Source organism: Megascapheus bottae, chromosome 30 (assembly GCF_031878675.1).
Source record: "Megascapheus bottae isolate mThoBot1 chromosome 30, mThoBot2.hap1, whole genome shotgun sequence".
NCBI classification, from domain to species: Eukaryota; Metazoa; Chordata; class Mammalia; order Rodentia; family Geomyidae; genus Megascapheus; species Megascapheus bottae.
The window spans coordinates 12750062-12770425 of record NC_143538.1 but is presented as its reverse complement, the minus strand read 5'-3'; the positions used below and the strand labels follow the sequence as shown (position 1 = coordinate 12770425).

General features: G+C 51.2%; 1 protein-coding gene across 1 annotated transcript in view; it reads right to left on the bottom strand.

Moving 5' to 3' along the window:
- Abhd2 (abhydrolase domain containing 2, acylglycerol lipase) overlaps positions 1 to 20364 on the bottom strand; it is a 46189-nt gene that overhangs the window by 3201 nt on the left and 22624 nt on the right. The window contains exons 4-10 of the mRNA XM_090321709.1: positions 12525 to 12700; positions 10718 to 10885; positions 5497 to 5680; positions 3561 to 3653; positions 2412 to 2522; positions 2071 to 2140; positions 1396 to 1480 (exon numbers count right to left, since the gene is read on the bottom strand). Of these exons, the coding sequence (XP_090177835.1) occupies positions 1396 to 1480; positions 2071 to 2140; positions 2412 to 2522; positions 3561 to 3653; positions 5497 to 5680; positions 10718 to 10885; positions 12525 to 12700 (887 nt within the window). The remainder of the gene's footprint in view (positions 1 to 1395; positions 1481 to 2070; positions 2141 to 2411; positions 2523 to 3560; positions 3654 to 5496; positions 5681 to 10717; positions 10886 to 12524; positions 12701 to 20364) is intronic.

The following is a 20364-nucleotide window of genomic DNA, read 5'->3' as shown; positions in this document are numbered from 1 at the left end:
TTCAATTACCTAGGGATAGGGTTGGGGATTTTTGCTGTTGTTTGTTGGTACTGGGCTTGAACTCAGGTCCTCAGGCTCTGCTGCTTGAGCTATGGCCCAAGCCCTGTTTTTGCTATTTTTCAAATAGAGTCTTACTTTTATGTCCAGGCCAGCCTGGACTGCAAACCTCCTATTTGTTTCTCATGCAGCAGGTGACAGGTGCAGGCCACTGAGCCCAGTTTTTTTTTTTTTTTGGCCAGAGCCTGGACACTGTCCTTGGGCTTTCTCAAGGCTAGCACTCTACCACTTGAGCCATAGCACCACTTCTAGCTTTTTTTGTGTATGTGATACTCAGGAGTCGAACCCAGGGCTTTATGCATGCTAGGCAGGCACTCTACCAACTAGGCCACGCTCCCGGTCAGATGCCCAGTTTTTTCTGCTGAGATAGGGTCTTGCGAGCTTTTTGCCCAGGCTGACCTCCAACCTCAACCCTCTCAGTCTCTGCCTCCTGCGGAGCTAGGATCACAGACGTGAGCCAGCTGAGCCAGCGGGCCTGACTCTGGCTGTCTCCAGACTGATTTGATCAGGATCTCTATTGCTGGGGTGGGGGGGGGAGTTGCTGGGCATTGATGTGGCTGTGCTCCAGGTGGTAGGCCATGCTTCCACCCTTGCACCCCTGGCCTATCTCATTCAAGTGCTAGACAGGAGAATTTGGTGAAGAGATGATTTTTCATACCAGGCATTAATCTCCAAGATTGAGACCTGGCTTAGGCTAAGCTGTGAGGAGGGCTGCCTGGGCTCTGCCAGCCATGTGCTGAACAGGCATCCAGAGTGGGCAGCCTGATGGACACATAGGGCTTGCGGAGGTGGCCTAGAGATGAGGGACTGCAGATGTGGGCTATGGAGCTGGGACTGGCGTCCTGGGGGTGAGATTCCTTCTCCTCTGCCTCGTCACCAGCGTGGACTGAGGCTGCACTGGCCTGCAGCGCACTGACACCCCATGAGCCGTGCACCCTGACATTTCAAGTGCCTCCATTTCCACCCGAAGCAGCTGGAGAGGCTGATACCAGAGGACGCAGCACTGGCCTTTCCATTTTGCTTCTCAGGACAAGTTTTAAGTGTAAGTTATTTCCTGTAGTCCAGTTCTATTTCTAAATGAAACTAGAACTTTGGGGCAATACTTTTGCAAAATATCAGGACTCGCTCAAAGCCTCTGGGCTTGGATCCAGGCTCTGTCCTCTGTACAGGGACATTCCACAGGTTCTGCCCAGGTCCTCTCCAGCCCCAGGCAGACAAGGCAGAATAAGAACACTGTCATGAGCTGCCTCTCCAGGGGGGAGGCCAACCACACAGATGGGGACAGGATTAACTGGCGATTTGCTGAGTGGTCAGAGCAGAGGAGGAAGGAGCACTTACCTGAAAGGGATTTGGGAATGGTGAGAAGGCTTTCATGCACCAATGGGTCGTCAGCTGCATTCACCAGCATGAGAGGCACGTGAATCTACGGTGAGGAAACAGAGCACAGTGAAACATGGGAGCCCTCCAGGATCACGGGCACTGAGGCCACACCCGAATCCACCACTAGACCTCTCTGCCTGCCCGCCTGTCATTGCCTGTTCCAGTCGTAGAGGAATTCAAAGATTCGGAGTCTATAATCTGTTGTACCCTGTTGATAAGATATACCATGGCAAAACAACCATGGCAAAACAACAACAAAAGGCCCAGGCTAGCATGAGACCTAAATGAACCCTGTGAGACCAGGGCCCAGGCAATAGTGTGCCACCAGAGGAAGTTTAAGAAGCACTCAGGCATGGCAGTAATTTCCAGGCTCCCTATAGGTCCAGGGCGCAGGGTGGTGTGAGTGGCAGGCCCTGGGGTTAGTGGGTGGTGGTCACAGAGGGAGGGACTTAGGCTCCAGACAAATTCCAAGTACACACACACACACACACACACACACACACACACACACACACACACACACACACTCACTATAAGTAAAATACTGGAACGGAGCAGTTAAAGCCAGATTCTGGGTGGGCCTGGAGCAGGGAAGTAATGAGGGACATGCATTGAGCGGGCCCAGTCACTCACCCTGTGCAGGTACCTCATGCAGCTCTCCTCCTCATAGTACTCCTTCAGGGAGTTATAGCCATGGAACTTCCTGGAAAAAACAAGGCAAAGCCACCAGTCAGCACGCTGCAGTGGTCACCCTCAGGTCTGGGCAGGAGATTGCTTTGGCTCCTGTACTGACACATGTCATCTACAGGTGGCAGAGTCGAGGGGAGAGGCAGGAGCACTGGATATGCTACATCCAGTGTTGGTTATGAACCAACACTGGTGGCTCTGATATGCCAATAAGCCAACTCCAAGCCGGGTGCTGGGTGGGGCAGCTGAAGAGCCCTCCCCCAAAGGGGCGGGTGCCTTCCACCCACCTCATCACATTGTCATCGATCTGCGTCAGGGAGGTGGCTGTGTAGAGCCGGCTCAAGTCTGTGTCCTCCAGGCTCTGGGGCTTCTTCACATGGTCTCCAAAAAGAGCTTGTCTGGAAGGAGACACAAAAACCGATGGGGTCCTCCCAGCTCTCATAGTGGGTTTCCCAAACCCAGGCTCAGATTCATACAGCCTGGAGAAGCCAGGGGGTGGAGGAGACGCGTGGAGAAGCCAGGGGGTGGAGGAGACGCTGAGATGGGCCTCGAAGGAGCAGCCAGGGAGCTGGCAGGACAGAAAGGAGACTCCTGAGAGGGGGAGGGTCTGAGGGAGGCCGGACATGCCCAGGGGAGCTGGAAGGAGGAGGGGTGCACACACACGTGAAGCCAGTGGTGGTCCTCATAAAATCCTCTCTGCGGGGCTCTGCTCCAGGGGTTGGGCCCAGCAGGGGAGGCAGAGTGGGTGTGACAAATATCAGGGGGCCTGGCCCCAGACCCTCCCAGTCACCAGGCCACTTGGTTAAAGCCCCAGGGCTAGCCCAGGCTTCGGGAAGGGAGGGTGACAGGTCAGGCTGCCTCGGGGCTGTTCTAGTGGGTTCTAGTGGACATGGGTCCTGTGTTGGCTTAGCGGGATTTAGGTTGTTTGGGGTACTGAGGCTGGAACCCCGTGCACACCAGGCTAGGTCTACCACTTAAGTCACACCCTTAGACCTCTTCGCTTTATTTTCATTTTATTTTGAGAGGGTCTCAAGGTTTTGCTTGAGGGTGGTCTAGACTGCTTGTGTCTCCTGCAGAGCTGGGATAACAGAAGTGTTTTACTGTGCTCTTTTAAGGGGAATTATGACTGCAGAAAGTGGCTTGGCAAATGGATAACTCAGATGAATTTGGTTCTAACCAAGTCACCAGGGTAGTCAGCAAGTTGGCACACACCTGTTTTCATTTTTGCTTCTTTTGAAGCAGAGTTTTGATAGTCCAGGCTGGCCTGGACCTTGCTCTGTGGCTAGGCTGACATCTTCCCGCCTCAGTCTCCTGAGTTCTGGGAACACATGGCTCTCTGTCTTGCTGCTTCCCCCCCCCCCCCACTGGAGAATGTGGGCTCTGGGTTTCAGGGACTCTTGGTGAGCTGTGTCATGGGCGGAGGGGAAGGGTGGCACCTGTGTGAGAGGATGATCTTCTTCATGTTGTCGGCCATGAGGAAGTTGTAGAAGCGCCGGCACTGGTCCCACTGCATGAAGGTCTCCTGGGCCCTGGAAGAGCACAGTGAGCCGGGGCAGTCATCAGAGCCTGATGGCCAAACCGGCTAGCTTTTGGCCTCGGCTGGCCTCACATCTTGATCTCCTCCATCTCCACCTCATTTCATCGATGGATAAAATGCTTTATTTTAGTTACGCAACTATTGGCTCTCTCTGCAATGCGGGCTTTAGGATGAGTTCAGTTGATTTTAGTGGCCTCCAGTTCAGAAAAGCTCCCCTGCCCCCTTCCCTAAGCTGGGCCAGGGCAGGGCACTCCTCTGCCTTGTTTGGGGCAGGGTCCGAGGACTGGAGGGTGTCTAGCTGATGAACCAGTGGGGAACTCACTTCCTCCTCCCGCCCCATCTCCCTCCCTCCCCATCTGTCCTGCGGCTCTGCAATGGATAATCTTACAACCAAGCATCTTCACCACCTACTTCCACGTAACTGAGCACGCACACTCCAGGGCAGGCTGGCAGCCGCTTCAGCTGAGTCTGCGGGACACCATATAATTTTTTGGGGGGGTATTTGCAGCACCCCTTGGCATAAAATAAAAAGGTGAGCTGGCTTAGCTAGACTTTTCAAACAATAGAAAATAGGTAGTGGGCCCTTGATTAACTCTAGCTAGGCTAGAGGGGAGGGCTCAGATAGGGAGCCCAAGGAGGTCACTGACATGGGGTGGGAAGGAAAAGCTATACTGGCTGAAAGGAAGGAACTGGCCTCAGTTCCCTCAGCCGAGCTGGTTGAGGGGACGGGAGCTGCAGGGAGGACGGGAGCTACAGGGAGGGAGCTGTGCTTAACAACACTGCATACGTGCCTGCCAACAGCAGATGGCGCCATTGCAACAGAATGACAAGGAAAAGAGGAATAACCCACCTGGTCAGCTGTGCTAGGAAGGGAATCTGGCGATTGGCCAGCTAGCTGTCAGATAAGTGCAGAAGTTCCCACACCTGGCTCTCAAGGCCCTGACCCTGGATCTGGTGGTAGCCTGGTATTTTTTTTTGGGGGGGGGTGAGAAAGAGGAGGGCAGTACTAGAGTTTGAAATCAGGGCCTTGCACTGAGTAGGCGCTGTACTACTAGAGCTGTTCTGCCAGCTCTGTGTGTTGCTTGTCTATGAGATAGGAGCTTGCTTTATGCCCGAGCTGTCCTGAACTGTGATCCTCCTTTTTTGTGCTCCTACACGTGGCTGGGTGGTAGGTATTGTCTGCTGTGTTTAGCCATTGGTGAAGATTGAGTCTCACTAAATTTTTTTTTTTCCAGGTTGGCTTCAAGTTGAAGCACTTTAGAAGTACAGACTGCCTTTCCTATTGGAAAATGACAAAATAGGCCTTCTTGCAGTGTGGAAGGTAAGACTGAAGGGTTCTTGCAGCTTTAAGGATCCCGCATGTTTTCTGTTTCTTTCTTGTGCAACTTTGGATCTCTTCAAGAGATCTTGAGTGACTGGCTGCTCCCACTGGTGACATGAGAGACATTTTCATGAAGGAAAAACATTGCATGCATCTGAAGACTGTGCCTGGTGACTGCAGAGGTCCTGGGGGGGGGGCGGGGCAGGCACCATGGACTGGCATTACCCTGCTGGGAAGGGCAGTCCTGCCGGCAGGAGACGAGGGGAAGCCTTCCCTGTGGGTCAGGCCCTCTGAGAGGAGGGCTGGGACGACTGAGAGGAATCCTCAAAGCTGAGGGATTCACAGACCCTTTCCTGACGCCACCTGAGACTCCACTGGGGATGGAGGAGGGCCTGGGGGTCAGGTGCTGAGTTCTCCCACCAGCCCCCATGCTGCCCTGCTTAGTACCCCTCACAGTGACACCCCCCCCCGCCCTGGCTCGGGCTCACTGAGGAGCGGGTGGGGAGAGGCTCACCTCAGGGCGCTGTAGCCCTGGCACACGCTGACGCAGCACAGGACCTTCTCTTGGTTGGCCTGGGTCTCCCCCAAGTACTTGCACACGATGTTTCCCCCGAGGCTGAAGCCCACGACGACCAGCTGGGTCAGAGGGTACGTCTTCCTGATGTAGTTCACCATGGCTCCGAACTCCCACGTGCAGCCTGTGGGCAGAAGGGTGAGGCCGCCTGGTCAGTCACGCCGCCGGACCACAAGCTGGAGGCTCGCGACAGAGACGAGCCAGCGCCTGCATGCTGCGACACGGGCACACGCCAATCCTGCGGTGCCCCAGCACCCCAAGAACCAGGAGTGGGCAGTGCAGATTTAAGACAGGTCACGAGAGACCTGCTTTGACGGTCATGGCAACAGCACAGGCATTCTGGGCGCGCGCGTCCGTGCTCACGCGCGCATGTACACGACAGCACGGGCAAAGGCTTTAGGTGACAGGCAGGGAGGCCACACTCACGTACGGAGTGAACCCCGAATCCAGCAAGGTCTGGAGAGGATGGCAGCCATGGGGAGGGCAGGAGAGATGAACGCCAGCCCCGGGGGGACCGCCATGTGTAAAATGTCCCTGGGGACGCAGGGCTGGGGTGCTGAGGGAGGCCACGGGGTTGGGGGCGGGTGAGGTGGAGGGAGAGGCTCTGAATGGAGGGGTGATCTCAGCTGGATCCGCTGGGATGTGGTGGAGTCACGCCAGCTCCGCTTCTATAGCTTCACTCCGGGGAGAGATCCATGGCCGTACCCAGGTGAAGGAGCCTAGCACACCCCACAGCGCACAGGGTGTTAGGAAGGGGCCCATCCTGTGCCCCACTGAGAGGCGGATGGCCTGGCGTCTGCTTTCTTTCCAGCGGGTAACTGATGTAATAGTACAGAAATCAAATAATAAAAGATGGGGTAGGAGGTGTCTCTTCTACCCTTCCTTGTGATATCAGGGGCTCTGCAATATGCCTAATTACTGACGCATGCAGGCTTCCTGGGTCTTCCCTTTTAACAACGTGTACACGTGGGAAACCTCATGGTGATTTTGTCCACCTAGGTTTTGTCTCCTGACTAAATCACAGGCTGCCCGCTTTGCCCTCCTGGGTCAAGAAGAGGCTGGGACAGTGTGCAGCTCGCAGTGAGTCTTGATGAGAGTGGATTCTGGTGACAGACCTCGGAAGGGTCCTGGGCCTAGAGGAAACCTTAGCCTTGCAGTTCAGAATGAGAAAGGCCAGATTTTCATCCCCCTTAGGTCACTGTGTCACTCAGCTATATTTTGACTGTGGCATTATTTGAATGCTTTGGCTTTTTGTGTCTTCTAAATTACACACTCCATAAAGAGGCTGTATCTGAAGCCAGGCACCTGGGGCCACTTGGGTGACGTGACCTAAAGGAATGGATGAAGGAAAGGAGAGATGCAGCATGCCAGGCCTCTGCTCAGTTCACATACACCTGAGAGGCAGAGCACTGTATCTGGACTCATGTCTAACCTGGCTTACATCACAAGTCCCCAGAAGTAACAGTTCTGCTCAACTTACTGTCTGGCTGCTAAGTCTTACTCTCCTCTGATTCTTTTCTGACCCATTTTGTCTTTGAAGCTAATTATCTGAGCCCTCCAGCAGGTGTTGGGTGCCAGTGGGGCAGTGACAAAACCTGCACTTACTACACCTCAAGCAGCAATGACAGGTAATGCTCTAGGCTCTTGCAGGTGGGGGGGCGGGGAGGGGGGACCCTGGGTAATGAAACCAAGTATGTCTGATTTGGAGATAAGGTCCTGCCTGACACTGGACAACTTGCTGGGTGTTCTGCAAAGAGCAGACATATCTGGGTTGGTTGTGGTGTTGCGCACCTGTCATCCTGGCACTCAGGAGGCTGGGGTAGGAGGATTGTGAGTTCAAGGCCAGCCTGGCCTCTATAGTGAGACTGTCTTCAAAAACCAAAAATGCCAGGGCTGAAGCTTGTCTCAAGCAATAGAGCACTTGCTTAGCAAGTGCAAGGCCCTGAGTTCAAACTCTACTTCAAACTCTAGGGGGTGAGAGGGTGGAGAAGAGCTGTCACCTGTCCCAGGGAAAGGATAGACAAGACTAACCTTCTGGACTGAGATCTCCACCTCTCTCAGGGCCTGGGAGGCCCCCCTAGTTTGTTATTAAGACCAGTAGTCTGGTCTTAATACCGGGAGGTGGTTAATGAGGATCTATGTGTTTAATCCTTCTGGGATTAGCACAGTAACAAGATTAGACATCCGATCTTGCTGCAGTGTTTCAAAGACAAGGCTACACAGGAGATTCTAGCTCGACTTCCAGAAGGAATGGCAGGGCTGTTTGGGAAGGAGAGCTGCTGAGAACAGGAAACACTCCTCGCTTTTTCTTCCAGCCCCCAAAGAAAGACAAGGAAAAGGTTTTCTGAAAGCTATTTTAAAAACCCTTTCTCTAAATGCCACAAACATGACTAAGCAGGCTAAAATGCAGGGACCCAGAGACGCAGCATGCCTATGTGCGGAGCTGAGTCACCCCTGTGCTCTCCACGCCAGGCATGGGTGGGGCCCTGGGAGGGGAAGCTTGAGTCAGGTGCCCGCATGACCAGGGCGGGTGGAACCACACACAGGCCCACCTATTGCACTGATGTCTCATAAGTAAAAGCATGTGGGTCATTCCGTAAGCCCAGTGGGAATCAAGTGACAGCCCCTCCTGGCCCGGCACATTAGCTTGTTGAGCTCAGAAACACAATGAGAACTTTAAGCTCTGCCTCTTACGAAAGTCCTCAATGTGCTAAGGGCACCATCCATACTGGGATGTAGAAGCCATGGCGGCTTCTCCTCCACCCTGCTCTGGGCCTGTGGTTGTGCACCGCTCGCCTGCTCAGTCAGATGGAGGCAGGGACTAGAACGCATGCCTGCATTTTTTCACTCCAGAGGCTGGGCCTGCAGATGTCTGGACAATGGAGGATAAAAGAAAGATCAGAATATCGGATATATTTGTATTTGGTTATCTGAAATTGGATAGGGAACAGGGGAAAAAAAGATGAGGGGTGGGGGAGGGGGAAGGGAAATGGGGACCATGACATGTGAAAGGGTATCAATGTGTGGGAATTAAGGCACCATTTATCTGGCAAATATCATGTAACCCTTCTATTAATTACAATAAAAAATACATTAAAAAAAAAAAAGAAAGATCAGAGGATCTGTCCCCTTGCCCCCTTGCTTGAGCCTCTGGCCCGTCTCTGTTCCAGAAGCTCCAGGATGCTCTCTGGCTGTCCTCACTCCTTAGAGGACACAGCAGCACGTGTCTCTTACAGGAGAGGCACCGCAGCCTGCCGGTCAGAATATGGCTGCTTCAAGGATGGCTAGAGTGCTCGGTTTGCACAACCTGGGTGGTGCAGTCCTTGGCTTTGTGATCTGGGCCTGATTTCCTTTTTTTGTGGGCCAGGAGAACTGACTCACACACGGCGTGGAATATTAGGATGCTGGGTAACCGCAAGTGCCACGTCAGAGACCACTGTCAATGAAAACAGCAATGTCTACCTACCACCAAGGCAGAGGAAAATGGTTTAAAATGCTCCGACACCCCCATCTCTCTATAGCCCAATGGATAGAGTTCTAAGGAGGAAACAGAGAACTGGGGCTGGGGCAAGAGCCAGGCCATTTAAATGCTACTTACCAGTCACAGGACACAAGACGAGATTTAACTCGCCTCAGCCTGTGAGATGGGGACACTAATTAACACCCACCTCAGAAGCAGAGGGTCAAACACAACTCCATGCCATCTGGCCTCATTAGTGAGGCCGGTGGAACCCCACCACATTTGTACCAGTGCCCAAGGACATGTTTAGGAAATTCCAGGCCCGACATCTGCGGTCAAGCATGTCTCATCACAGCAGCAAAGCTGGGCACAATTTCTTGACAAACTTTGCTTGCGAAGTGTCACCCTATGTCCACAAACACACTTCACGTCTACCACCCAGGGCTTCGGTCTGTCAGCACACAGCAGTCCCGGACAGAAAAAGACCCTTTCTGTGGGCCCTTTCTGTGGGCACAGGGAGCTACAGCAGGAAGCAAGAAGACCCCTGCTCTCGTGGAGTGGATTTCTGGGATGGACAGACAGCCAGTGAGCATGTGCACAAACACAACTTACCAACGCCAGCCCATAATTTCACATCAAGTGCCCAGGAGGACATGTGAGAAGCACTGGGTGGAATGACTCAGTGGGGGAGTGGGGGGACGTTACGTAGTGGGGGGCAGTGAAGGGCTCTGTGAAAGGATGAGACCCAAATGACAGGGAGAAGCCCTGAAGGCCACAGGGGGCAGCTCTCCGGAGGCACTGGAGTTTCTGGACCCTTGGTCCAGGGACTCCGTTGGCTCAGGATGGGATAGGACCGTGCGGCTCACTAACGGTAGCACACAGGAAACCACTGCAGGAGGACAATCGGACAAATACACCTAAAAATGCCAACTCTGTAATGCTACTGGACACTTACTCCAAAGAGGTTACTGAGAAACGATTCGATGTGCACGGTACTTACAGCCTTGCTCTTAAAATGCAAAAGAAGAATGTTAAATAACCCTACACAACCTACAGAGAGGATGAGTTAGATCAACCACAAGAGCCATATAGCAACGTGCCTCTTACATGACTAAATGTAGTGACTCTACAGCATCACGAAGGCGACCTTGAGGTGATTTGAGCAAGTCACCACAGACATATCCACTGTGAATGAAGCAAAGTACAAACTGCAAACGTATCAGTGGAAACAGGGTGGATGGTATGACGTTCAATTGTTTACCACTAAAACATGCTCTAACTTACCCGCTCACAAACATCCCAGCGTGTTTCCGCCTAATCTCATGTGTTTGTTATTTCTGGGTGCGGATCCTATCTGCAGGGAGGGCTCATAAGAATCAGGATGGAAGAGTCCTGAGCCTCAGCTCACACAGGCCTTCTGGAAGCATCTGCCCAGCCATGAGAGCCACCTTCTGATCTCAAGGAAGGTGGAAGTGCACTTGCTTCTAAGGCAGCAGGTTCCCTTCCCTGCCAGCCCCAGAGCCCTGAGGACCAGTGTCAATGACAGAGTGGCCCAGGGCGAGGCTCGGCCACCCATCTCCCTGGCTTCTAGTCCTGCTCTGGAGCTTGCTTGAGAGCCCTTCCACTACTGTCTCTGGAGGATGACCTGGCAGAGGCGGTGGAGTACCTCCGTGGACCCAGGGGAGGGGTGTCCCCACTCACCGTAGGTGAACATGCGTGGCGAGGTCAGCTCGATGTTGGGGAGGGCGCCGAGGTGGTTGAGCACCGCACACCGATAGCCGTTTTTCTGGGCGTAGTCCACGAAGGTGCGGATGTACTGTTTCTCGCTGTGGTTGGCGATGCCAGGGCAGATAACCATGGTGACGTCATCTGCAGGGTGGAGACAGGGGTCGTGGAGGCTTTGTGGACTCGGTCAGCATGGACAGTAACTTGGAGAGCCAGGTGGTGGGTAAGGGTACCTCATTTTCTGTTCTATTTATTTTATTTTATTTTATTGTCGAGGTGACATACAGAGCAGTTATGGTAACATTAGTCAGGTAGTGGGTACATTACTTTTTGAACATTGTTACCCCTTCCTACTTTTCCTCCCTCTCATTTTCTTTTTATGTGTTCTGTGTTGTATCTGTTTTCTAAAACGAGGACTTAGTCCTTTGGTAGTCATCGTACGTAGAAGAAAAAGGTGCTTTTCCTCGAGCATTTTTGGGTGGGTGCTGCCTTTCCTGGAAGTGCCTGCCTCGGTCTTCCTGCCACAGGGGTTATGGGAAGAACCGGCATTTCCCTTTCTAGCTGCACTAGGAGGAGCACATGGCCACATGAAACCTACTTTCATGAGAAACAAGAGGAAAAAAATACATTTAACCCAGTATACTAGAGAAATAAATATTTGAAAGAGCAGCTACAGGATTTATAAACACAACATGAACAGCTACTCTATTCATTTATTCATTCCTTTGCGACTGTTTACTTTGAGCCCCTAGTTCTGAACTTAGGGGGTTCCTGAATTCCAGTAGGAGGACCACACACACACACACACACACACACACGTTTAGAGTGGCAGGTGCCAGGAAGACCAGAAGCAGGAAGGAGTGAGGGAGCTATCAGGAAGGAAATGCTATTTAACTGGGGAGGGTCAGGGGCTCCCCCCGACAAGAGCTGACATCTGAGCTGAGGCCTGATAACAAGAAAACACAGCCACGAGAAGGTCTGGGGACAGTGGAAGCGTAAGAGGGACCTTAGTACTGACTCAGTCATTCCTTACCTCAAGTGATCTAGAATGCACTTACTGTCTTTCATGCAAATGATACAAATGATTACATTTCTAAAACAAACTAGGTGCCTTTGAATAAGCAAAAGACGTCCTCTTCTCTAGGAACTGCGTTCAGAATGATGTGGGCCTCTCACCCACTTCCTCAGCATCCTCACCACGAGGCATTTGATGAGGCATGTGTATTACACAGAGCGGGGGGGGAAATGCCGGCAAGCAATGGAATTGCCATTGCAAACTGAGTTGTTTCTTTGCAATGGGTGTCCCTGACCCATGTGTGGTAAATATGGCTTTAATGTGTCTTTCTGTCCAAGGAAGCCTATGCACAGGGGCCCTGAGGCCATTGTCCGTTCCACTCAGTGGCTTCTCTAAGCTCTTGGCAGTGACGTGGGCTATCTCACAGGGCCATGAAGGAGACTGAACCAACAGCATAGATGAAACACCTAGCCTCTGCGCCTCACATTGACGGGCCTGGTTCTGGGGAACCGGGGCTCCATGCTCTCCCCACTCCCCTTAAACGAGGTTCCTGGATTAAAACAATTCTCCAGTTTCCTGGGGATCGCTGCACAGCTTTCTCTCCATGGACTTGAGGGCCCACGCTGGGTCTAATCTCAGCAGACTACCGGATATCATGACACATCCCTGATGTCATCCAGATGATGTCCTGGCTATCATCTGATGGGGTGTGGCATTTCCACCTTGCCCGCCCTCCCCTCCAGCCCCGCTCTTTGAGTGGCAGCTCACCTCCAAGACAATGCTCAGCCAAGGGCTCAAAGAGGTCGAACGTGGAGGTGGCTCCATCGGACATGGTGATAAACTTCCGGTGTCCGTAAGGGTGTGGTGACCGCACTCTTCCCATCTTCCCATACAAGGCCGTCTGGATGTGTCCACTCTTCCCCCAGATCAACGGGGGAATGTATCTGAGAAGGGAGGGGCAAAGGGGTCAGTTTCTCACGTTCCTTGAACACTGGTACACTGGGAATACACACGAATGTGAGTCACCGCCTGACACCCAGGCCATGCTTTCCCCTTTTGCTCCGTGGGTTATTACATCTACCACGAGGACATCCGACGGGCTCATCAAGGAAAGATTCCAAAGTCTGGGTATAAGTCACCTCCAGTGAGCTCCATGACAAAACAGCGAGCGAGCAAAATACTTTGAACACATTCTCACTCGACAAAGCTGGCCTCATTAACACGGAATGAACGAACATATATAAAGTAGCTGTCTACCCGCAGTCAATTCTCACTTCTTTCTAGTTTGCTAATGAGAGGCCACAGCTGCAGAGTTTACCCCATTAGCCTAAAACCGCTGCGCTCAGCTACACCCAGAAGGGATAGAGACTCTTCCAAAAGCAGTTGGGGTGTAGACTAGAGGACGGCCACTGTATGCCCCTGAGAATGTGGTAGAACTGCAGAAAGGCGTGATTGGAGGTTAATGGAGCCTGGCCAACCCTCCCCCTTTCCACTGGCCTGTGACATCATCGACAGGGAAAGGGGGTGCTCCAGTCACAAGGAGGAAGTGGTGAGGGTTCGTGGTCACAGTACATGGCAACCCCACTTATGCTGACTGCCGTGGGTTCCTCTCCACGGCCTCCCATCCAACTGGATGGCCGGCCAGGACGTGTCTTACAGACACAGCTCCCTAGAATACACCACGGCCATGGCATCAAGTGCTCCTCCCTGTTTGTGTCACAGCGGTGTTTATTAATGATCCACCTTCACCTACTTGCCAGTTCAGGCCTGACAGTGCCCTGGGGTCTGGATCATTCAGAAGCTCATCCCCCTCTTTTTGTCTGCATGTTCTTAACACGCACCCAAACTTAAGAGAAGGCAAGCCCGTTCCCAGACAAGCTTCCTCTGAGGGGTGGGGATGAGAAGAAGAGGATTTTAAGACTGAGAGTCCACTTGCCAGAGCACCATGACAGGTGCGTCTGTCAGCACGGAACCTCGGCCTTGGGAGACAGACGAAGGTGTTTATAAGAGCTGCCCTGATTATGACAGTAACAAAAGCAACCTTATAAAAATGACACCAATTGGAAGCCAGGCATGGTGACACACAGTTGGAGTCTCAGCATTTTGAAGATGGAGAACGGAGGATGAAGAGTTTGGGGCCAACTTTAGTTTTTTAAAGATCTTGTCTCAATAAAACAAAACGATGTATGCTGATTAAAAAAATTAGCTAAAATAACAAAGATACAAATACATACGTAATTTACAATACGGTATGAACCATAATAACATAAATTTGGCTAATATGTGACTAGTTTTTGGCTACTTCCTTTTTCCAGACCATTTAATCTCCTCACAGTAAGAAAGAATGAATCTCCAAGGTGTGTGTCATGTCACCACAGAAGGGAGGGATCAAATTTACTCTGTCTAGGAGAGAGGAGCTCACTGTCCTTCCCTGGCAGGCAGGCCATCTGTCCCCTGTGTGAGCATGTGTGTTCATGTGAACCATCATGTTAGGAAACCACTGCCTCAGAACCACTGGGACTTTCTCTGTTCAATGTACAGTCAATCATGCACAGCAGCCATCTCCAGTCTTTAATTTATGACACCACCACCTACTGATAAAACACTGTTTTTAATTAACTTCACAACGACATCACAGCAGGATTTATAAAACTGAGCTTGAGGAATGCACATACTCAAGTGGGGTATACCGGCTATTTTCCTGTTCATATCACTTATCTCCAGGCTTTCTTTGTGTTCTGCAGAATGCTGGTCTGACACACTGACTTGCACATGGACGTGTTTTAAAGGCCTTGGGCATGCTTGGCTGACTCTCTGAGAGCAGGAAAGATGCTCTCTGCTTCTTTACCAGTCCACGTGCCATGCTGTCTGGCATGGCTAATAAAGCCCTGTTACCAAGATACAAGCTGGACCACAAAACATAGAGGCCTGCCTGCCCTTCTCTGCTGGAGCCTATTTATAACCAACATCTGGCTTCCCAGGGGGAAAGACAGCACAGGAAAACCTGCACTTCCTCCACCCACATCCCCAGACACACACAACTGCACACACGGCTCTGGGCAGATCACATACACGTGCACGCGCACAGCCTCTGGGAAGGTGGGTTAGGGATAAGACGGCTGCCAGGCTGTAGAAACAGAGGTAAAAAGGAAAGTCAACTAAAGCTTCTCTTTGTGCCAAACCAGTGTGTAACCATTTCTTCCTTGTGGGACCTGGTCCTTGGCTGCAAATCAAGCTACTTGATAGCTAGTGGCACATCCAGCCTCTGCCAAGTAGGTACAGGGCTTGGCACATGGGAGTCCTCATGGGCCAGTCCTCCCGGGGGCCGGATGCCCGTCCTGCCCATCCGTAGCTACACCTTGGCATTTTTGGTTTCTCTTGGAGAGGACACTTTGGTGAGAGCAATAAGACCTAAGTGTGACTACCACATAAAGAAGAGAATGAGACTGGGGTGCTGCTGGGTCTTTACAAACACATGACAGGCTGGGGAGCCCGGTGGAAAGAGCCACAGGGCCCAGGAGAGAAGCAAGGGGTGAGCTTTTTACCCCATCAGAAGTGCCTCACCACACACACAGGGGTCGTCTCGCAGGAGCCAGCAGACCTGGACTGCCTGGTGTCACCCAGGCAGGACAGGGGGCAGGCCTCTGCCTCAGTCCAGGACCTCCCTTACCAGGCCACATGCAAGGAACCCCAGTTCTCCCACACAGAAGTCAAGTGCACAAACATCTCTCCTGGTTTTGGTGATCGTGGGGTTTGAACTTAGGGCATTATGCTAACTAGGAAAGTGCTCTGCTATTTGAACTATACTTTTCGCCCTTTTTGTTTTCATCTTTTGAATAAGAGCTTCATTTTGTCCAGGCTATCCTGGACTGTGATCCTATTTATGTTTCCAGGGGAGCTGGGATGACAGACAGGCATGCTGTCAAGCCTAGCTATTGGATAAAATAGGGTCTTGCTGGCATTTTGTTCTGGCTGGGATCCTTCTCATCTCCACCTCCCTTGTACCTAGTATCACAGGGACGATCTAAAGATTTAAAAAAAAATCTTTTTAGCCAGGCACCAGTAGCTCTCGCTTTTAATTCTAGTTACTCAGGAGACTGGGTTCTGAGGATCATGTGAAACTTATCTCCAACTAGCCACCCAGAAAACCAGAAGTGGTGGTGTGGCTCAAAGTGGTAGAGCATTAGCTTTGAGCTGAAGAGCTTAGGAACAGTGCCCAGGCCCAGAGTTCAAGTCCCCCAACCAACCCCTTCCCCCCGCCCCCAAAAAATCTTTATATATATTCTTTTCTTCTGTCTGATCAGTTGTCAGAATGTTCTATTAAATCATGTCTGTCCAGATTATTGACTGGATTTATTGAAACTTTCTCTATGGTTCACGGAAAAGTTCATCAGAGAGTTACTTCTCCGGTTTTACAAGGGTCTCACAACTCTATCTGTCTTCTGATACTTCTGGAAGGTCATTATTTGAATATTCAAAGGTAGGTATTTCTCAAAGGCCAGAATGTTAATAAAAGGATCTTTTGTCTATCCTTGAGGGCAGGAGAGAATGTAGGTACTTTCAGAAAGGTGGCAGGGGTGGTTTGAGGTGGCAGGGGTGGTTTGGGGTGGCAGAGGTGATTTGGGGTAGTAGGGGTAGTTTGGAGAAGCACCTCATCCTGCTTTAAGCAGTGCATGATTCACCAAGCTGAGGATGGAGAGCAACCCTTGGTCAGAAAATTGAGCTGGCCTTCTTCTGTGTGGGAGGCTGGGAGGCCAGAAAGGAGTAGAGCCCTTTGCCTTTAGGGGAACATTTTGTACCTACCTTCTGGGCCCAGACCTGCCTGAGCTACCTACCACAGGCCCGGAACCCGGGACCATAGCCTCTCCTGCCACATTCCTGCACTAGGGCTAGCTGGCCCCAGCTCGGAAGGACTTCATCAAGAGCTTCAGGAACAAACAAGTTGAATCTCACGGACAGTTTCCCAAAAGACCATTAATAAGCACAGCCAAAGTGTGCTGTGAACACAGCCTTCCTTGGACTGCAGGCAGACACTCCACACTGCCACACTCACGTGTGCTATCACTCAGTGTTCTATTCTTGATCTGCAGGAAAATTCCAGTGCAGAGGCAGACCATGCTGCGCTTGCCTGAAATGACCAAGAGTAGCCTGAAGAAACAAGACTGAAGTCTTGTCCTTGAACTTGCCTTTGAAGTCCAGGATGGTGAGGGAGTGGGGGCAGCTGGATGGGGCCTGCCGGCTCTGCTCCAAGTGCATCCTGTGTGAGCTATTAGCCAAGAACTTTAAAAAGAGCCATAATTCCCTTGAAAATGAAACTATTGTCAGTCTTGGGTTGAGCGCAGGGCCCGAGCACTGTCCTTGGACTTTCTTAAGGCTAGAGCGCTACCACTTGAGCCTCAGCACCACTTCTGGATTTTTTCCATGTACCAAGGAATTGAACCTGGGTCTTCATGCATGCTAGGCAAGCACTCACCACTAGGCCACACTCCCGGCTTTTTTTTTCTTATTGCCAGCCCTGGGGCTTGAACTCAGCCTGGGCACTGTTCCTGAGATTCTTTTGCTCAAGGCCAGCACTCTACCATTTGGGCCACAGCACCACTTCTGGCCTTTTCTCTGTATGTGGTACTGAAGAGTTGAACCCAGGGCTTCATATAGTCGAGGCAAGCACTCTACCACTAAGCCACATCCCCAGTCTCAACTCAGGTTTTTTTTTTTTTTTAAGCTGAAAGAAAACCAGAAAAAAATTTAAATGTTTGCTTTTGGTAATAAAAACCAATCAAAAGAACATTATTAAAGAACACAAACTACTCTACAGAAAATCATTATAGCTAGGCACCAGTGGCTCACACCTGTCGTCCTAGCTACTCAGAAGGCTGAGATCTGAGGCTTGTGGTCCAATGCCAGCGGAGGCAGGAAAGTCTATGAGCCTCTTATCTCCAATTAACCACCAGAAAACCAGAAGTGGTGCTATAGATTGAAGGGATAGAGTACTAGCCTTACGTTTAAAAGCTCAGGGATAGGGTTCAGCCTATGAGCTAAAGCATCACAACTTACAAAAAAACAACAAAACAGAACAAAAAACCAAACCTTCTTCCTGCTCCCAGACCAGCCCCAAGGACTGGCTTGTGCCGGGAGTTGGGGGGGGGGGGAACGACTTCGGCCAGTCCTCTCTAGGGTGGACCCTCACTTGCTCTGGACACTATGGTTTACTGACCAATGTCATCCACTGCAGGACCAGTCATGAAAATAGCTCACTAGTCCAATCTGGCCAATCCCCTACCTAAGGCTACTTCACTCTGTGCCAGGTAGGGAAGGGGAGAAAAGATAAGGATTTTAAATTTCCTGAGGCCAGCCTCAATTCCTAGTGGGAAACTGGAAGAGCTACATGGAAGCTACTGAATTCTCTACCTGGCCAGTTCTTTAGAGAACACTTTAAGAGATGCCTGAGCTAGGCATGGTGCCTCACGCCTGTAATCCTAGCTACTCAAAAGGCTGAGATCTGAGGATAGCTGTTCAAAGCCAGCCCAGCCACTAAAGTCCATGAGATTCTTCCACTAACCACCAGAGAGAACTGGAAGTGGCACTGTGGCTCCAGGAGTAGGGCAGTAACCTTGAGTGGAAGAGCACAGGGACAACACCCAGGCTCAGAATTCAAGTCCCACGAAAAAGAGATGCCTGCATGGAGTCAATGTTAACACTTTATTTGGTACCTTGCTGTCCTTCAGCGTACAAAAAATAACTTGTAAAGTGACAAGCAATGAGGATAGGAGGGAAAAAACCCCAGGTGTTCTTAAAATATTTAATAAAAATGATGCTGTTCTTGTCAGTAATTATATAGATCGTTATGAATAAGCCACGCTCTAAACCTGACTCTATTCCTATTCCCAGAGTTCTCACAATCATGAGACAGGAGCTTAAGGTGGAAACTTGAGAAAGCTCTTGGGGTTTGAGTGACGTGAAGAAATGAACTTGGAATGGAAAACTTGGCATCACAAACTGTCGCTTCTCCCTATGTTACCTATAAACTTAATGCAGTAAAACTGAGCATGCAAGAGTTGGTACCAAAAAGTGAATTTAGCGATCATGGGCAAGGAAACTATCAAAAAAGAGGAGTGCTTGAGGGACCCTGCACTGCCCACTGCCTGCACACAGACTCTAAAAGTACAACCTGCTAGTGGCCTCTGATCAGGATCTCCAGTGTAAAAGGCTGGAACCACCACAACGCCTATTTCCAGTTAGTTAGATGGGGGATTTGTGGCATCTGAGTAAATGGGGTGAAGAAGGCAAAATAAAATAAAATAAAAGTCCATCTAGAAAGAACAGCATAAACAGTATGTCACATCAAGATAAACTCCAGCAGGATCAAACATTGCAAAAGAAAAATGACATCCTGCCGCTGCTGGAAAAAAATAATAAATAATTCTGTACCAACCATCTTTCTGAGCAAATCTCTAAACCTAGAAATGATAAGAGATGTTTGCCTACGCACATTTTAAAACCAAACGAACACCTCCACCTCCACAGGGCAAATACTACCATGGGCAGTCAAAAAGACAAATGACAAGCCAGGAACAAATATTTGCACTTCATATGGAAAGGGCTCGTTTCCCTGGTCTACACAGAGCCACTCGCAAACGACCAGAAAACAGGCTAATGACTGTGAGATCGATGGCTGGGATTCCAACCGATGCCTTTCAGAGGTATAAAAAAGAAATACACAGCTTCTTCTCTCAAATAAATACAAATGAAAATCACAGTGAGTTATCACTCTTCACCCACCAGCTTGGCAGCCACAGACAAGCGGGAGAGCCCTCGTCCATAAGACCGGCAGGTGGGACACAATGCAGGCAGGGAGAGGGCTGAGGACAACGGCCAGCAGTCTAGATGACCTCACACCAACACGGGAGCCTCAGGAGGGAAGGGCTCAGGGGAAACAGGAGGAGAAGGAGGGCAAGCCACTCATCCAGAGGCGTCTCGAAGAGAAGCTGTGCAGAGGATGGCGGGCTAAAGCTAAGGGTAGCAAGAGCCACGGGTCAGAGACCTGACTGGTTACAGAAACTGCTGGGAAGTAAGTCCTGCATCTCAGGCAGGACTGGAGCAGACATGCGGAAGGAAGAACTGCACAGAAGCTGCCGCTGGTGACAGGTCAGCCCGGAGGCGGCAGCGCTCTCCTGAGATGTGGAAACACAAACATTTGCTCACACGGTCAACAGCTCTACTCCTGAGAGAAGTCAGGCCAGCTGAGGCACCAGACTCTGCCACACAGATGAATGTTCTAGAAAGTTCCCTTTACCGTGAAAGGCAAACGCCAAGGTCAGCGGAAGCTGCGAGTGAGCCACGTGTTCCCGTTGTTTCCTGTTGCCACACTGGTACCTGTGTGAGTGTGGCTCCCACAGACAGCCTCTCCCCGCCACTTCTCCATTCTGTCACTAAGCTACCGGTGACTCAGCCCTTTCCAGCCCAGTGTCCAGCACACCCCTGGCTCCCCAGGGAGTCTCCCAGCCCCTTTCCTTTCTGAGACCACCTACAGACCAGCGGCAGACCAGGGGCTCTCAGCTACAACCTGATGCCTCTTGTCACTGGATCATGGCACAGGGAACAGGCCAAG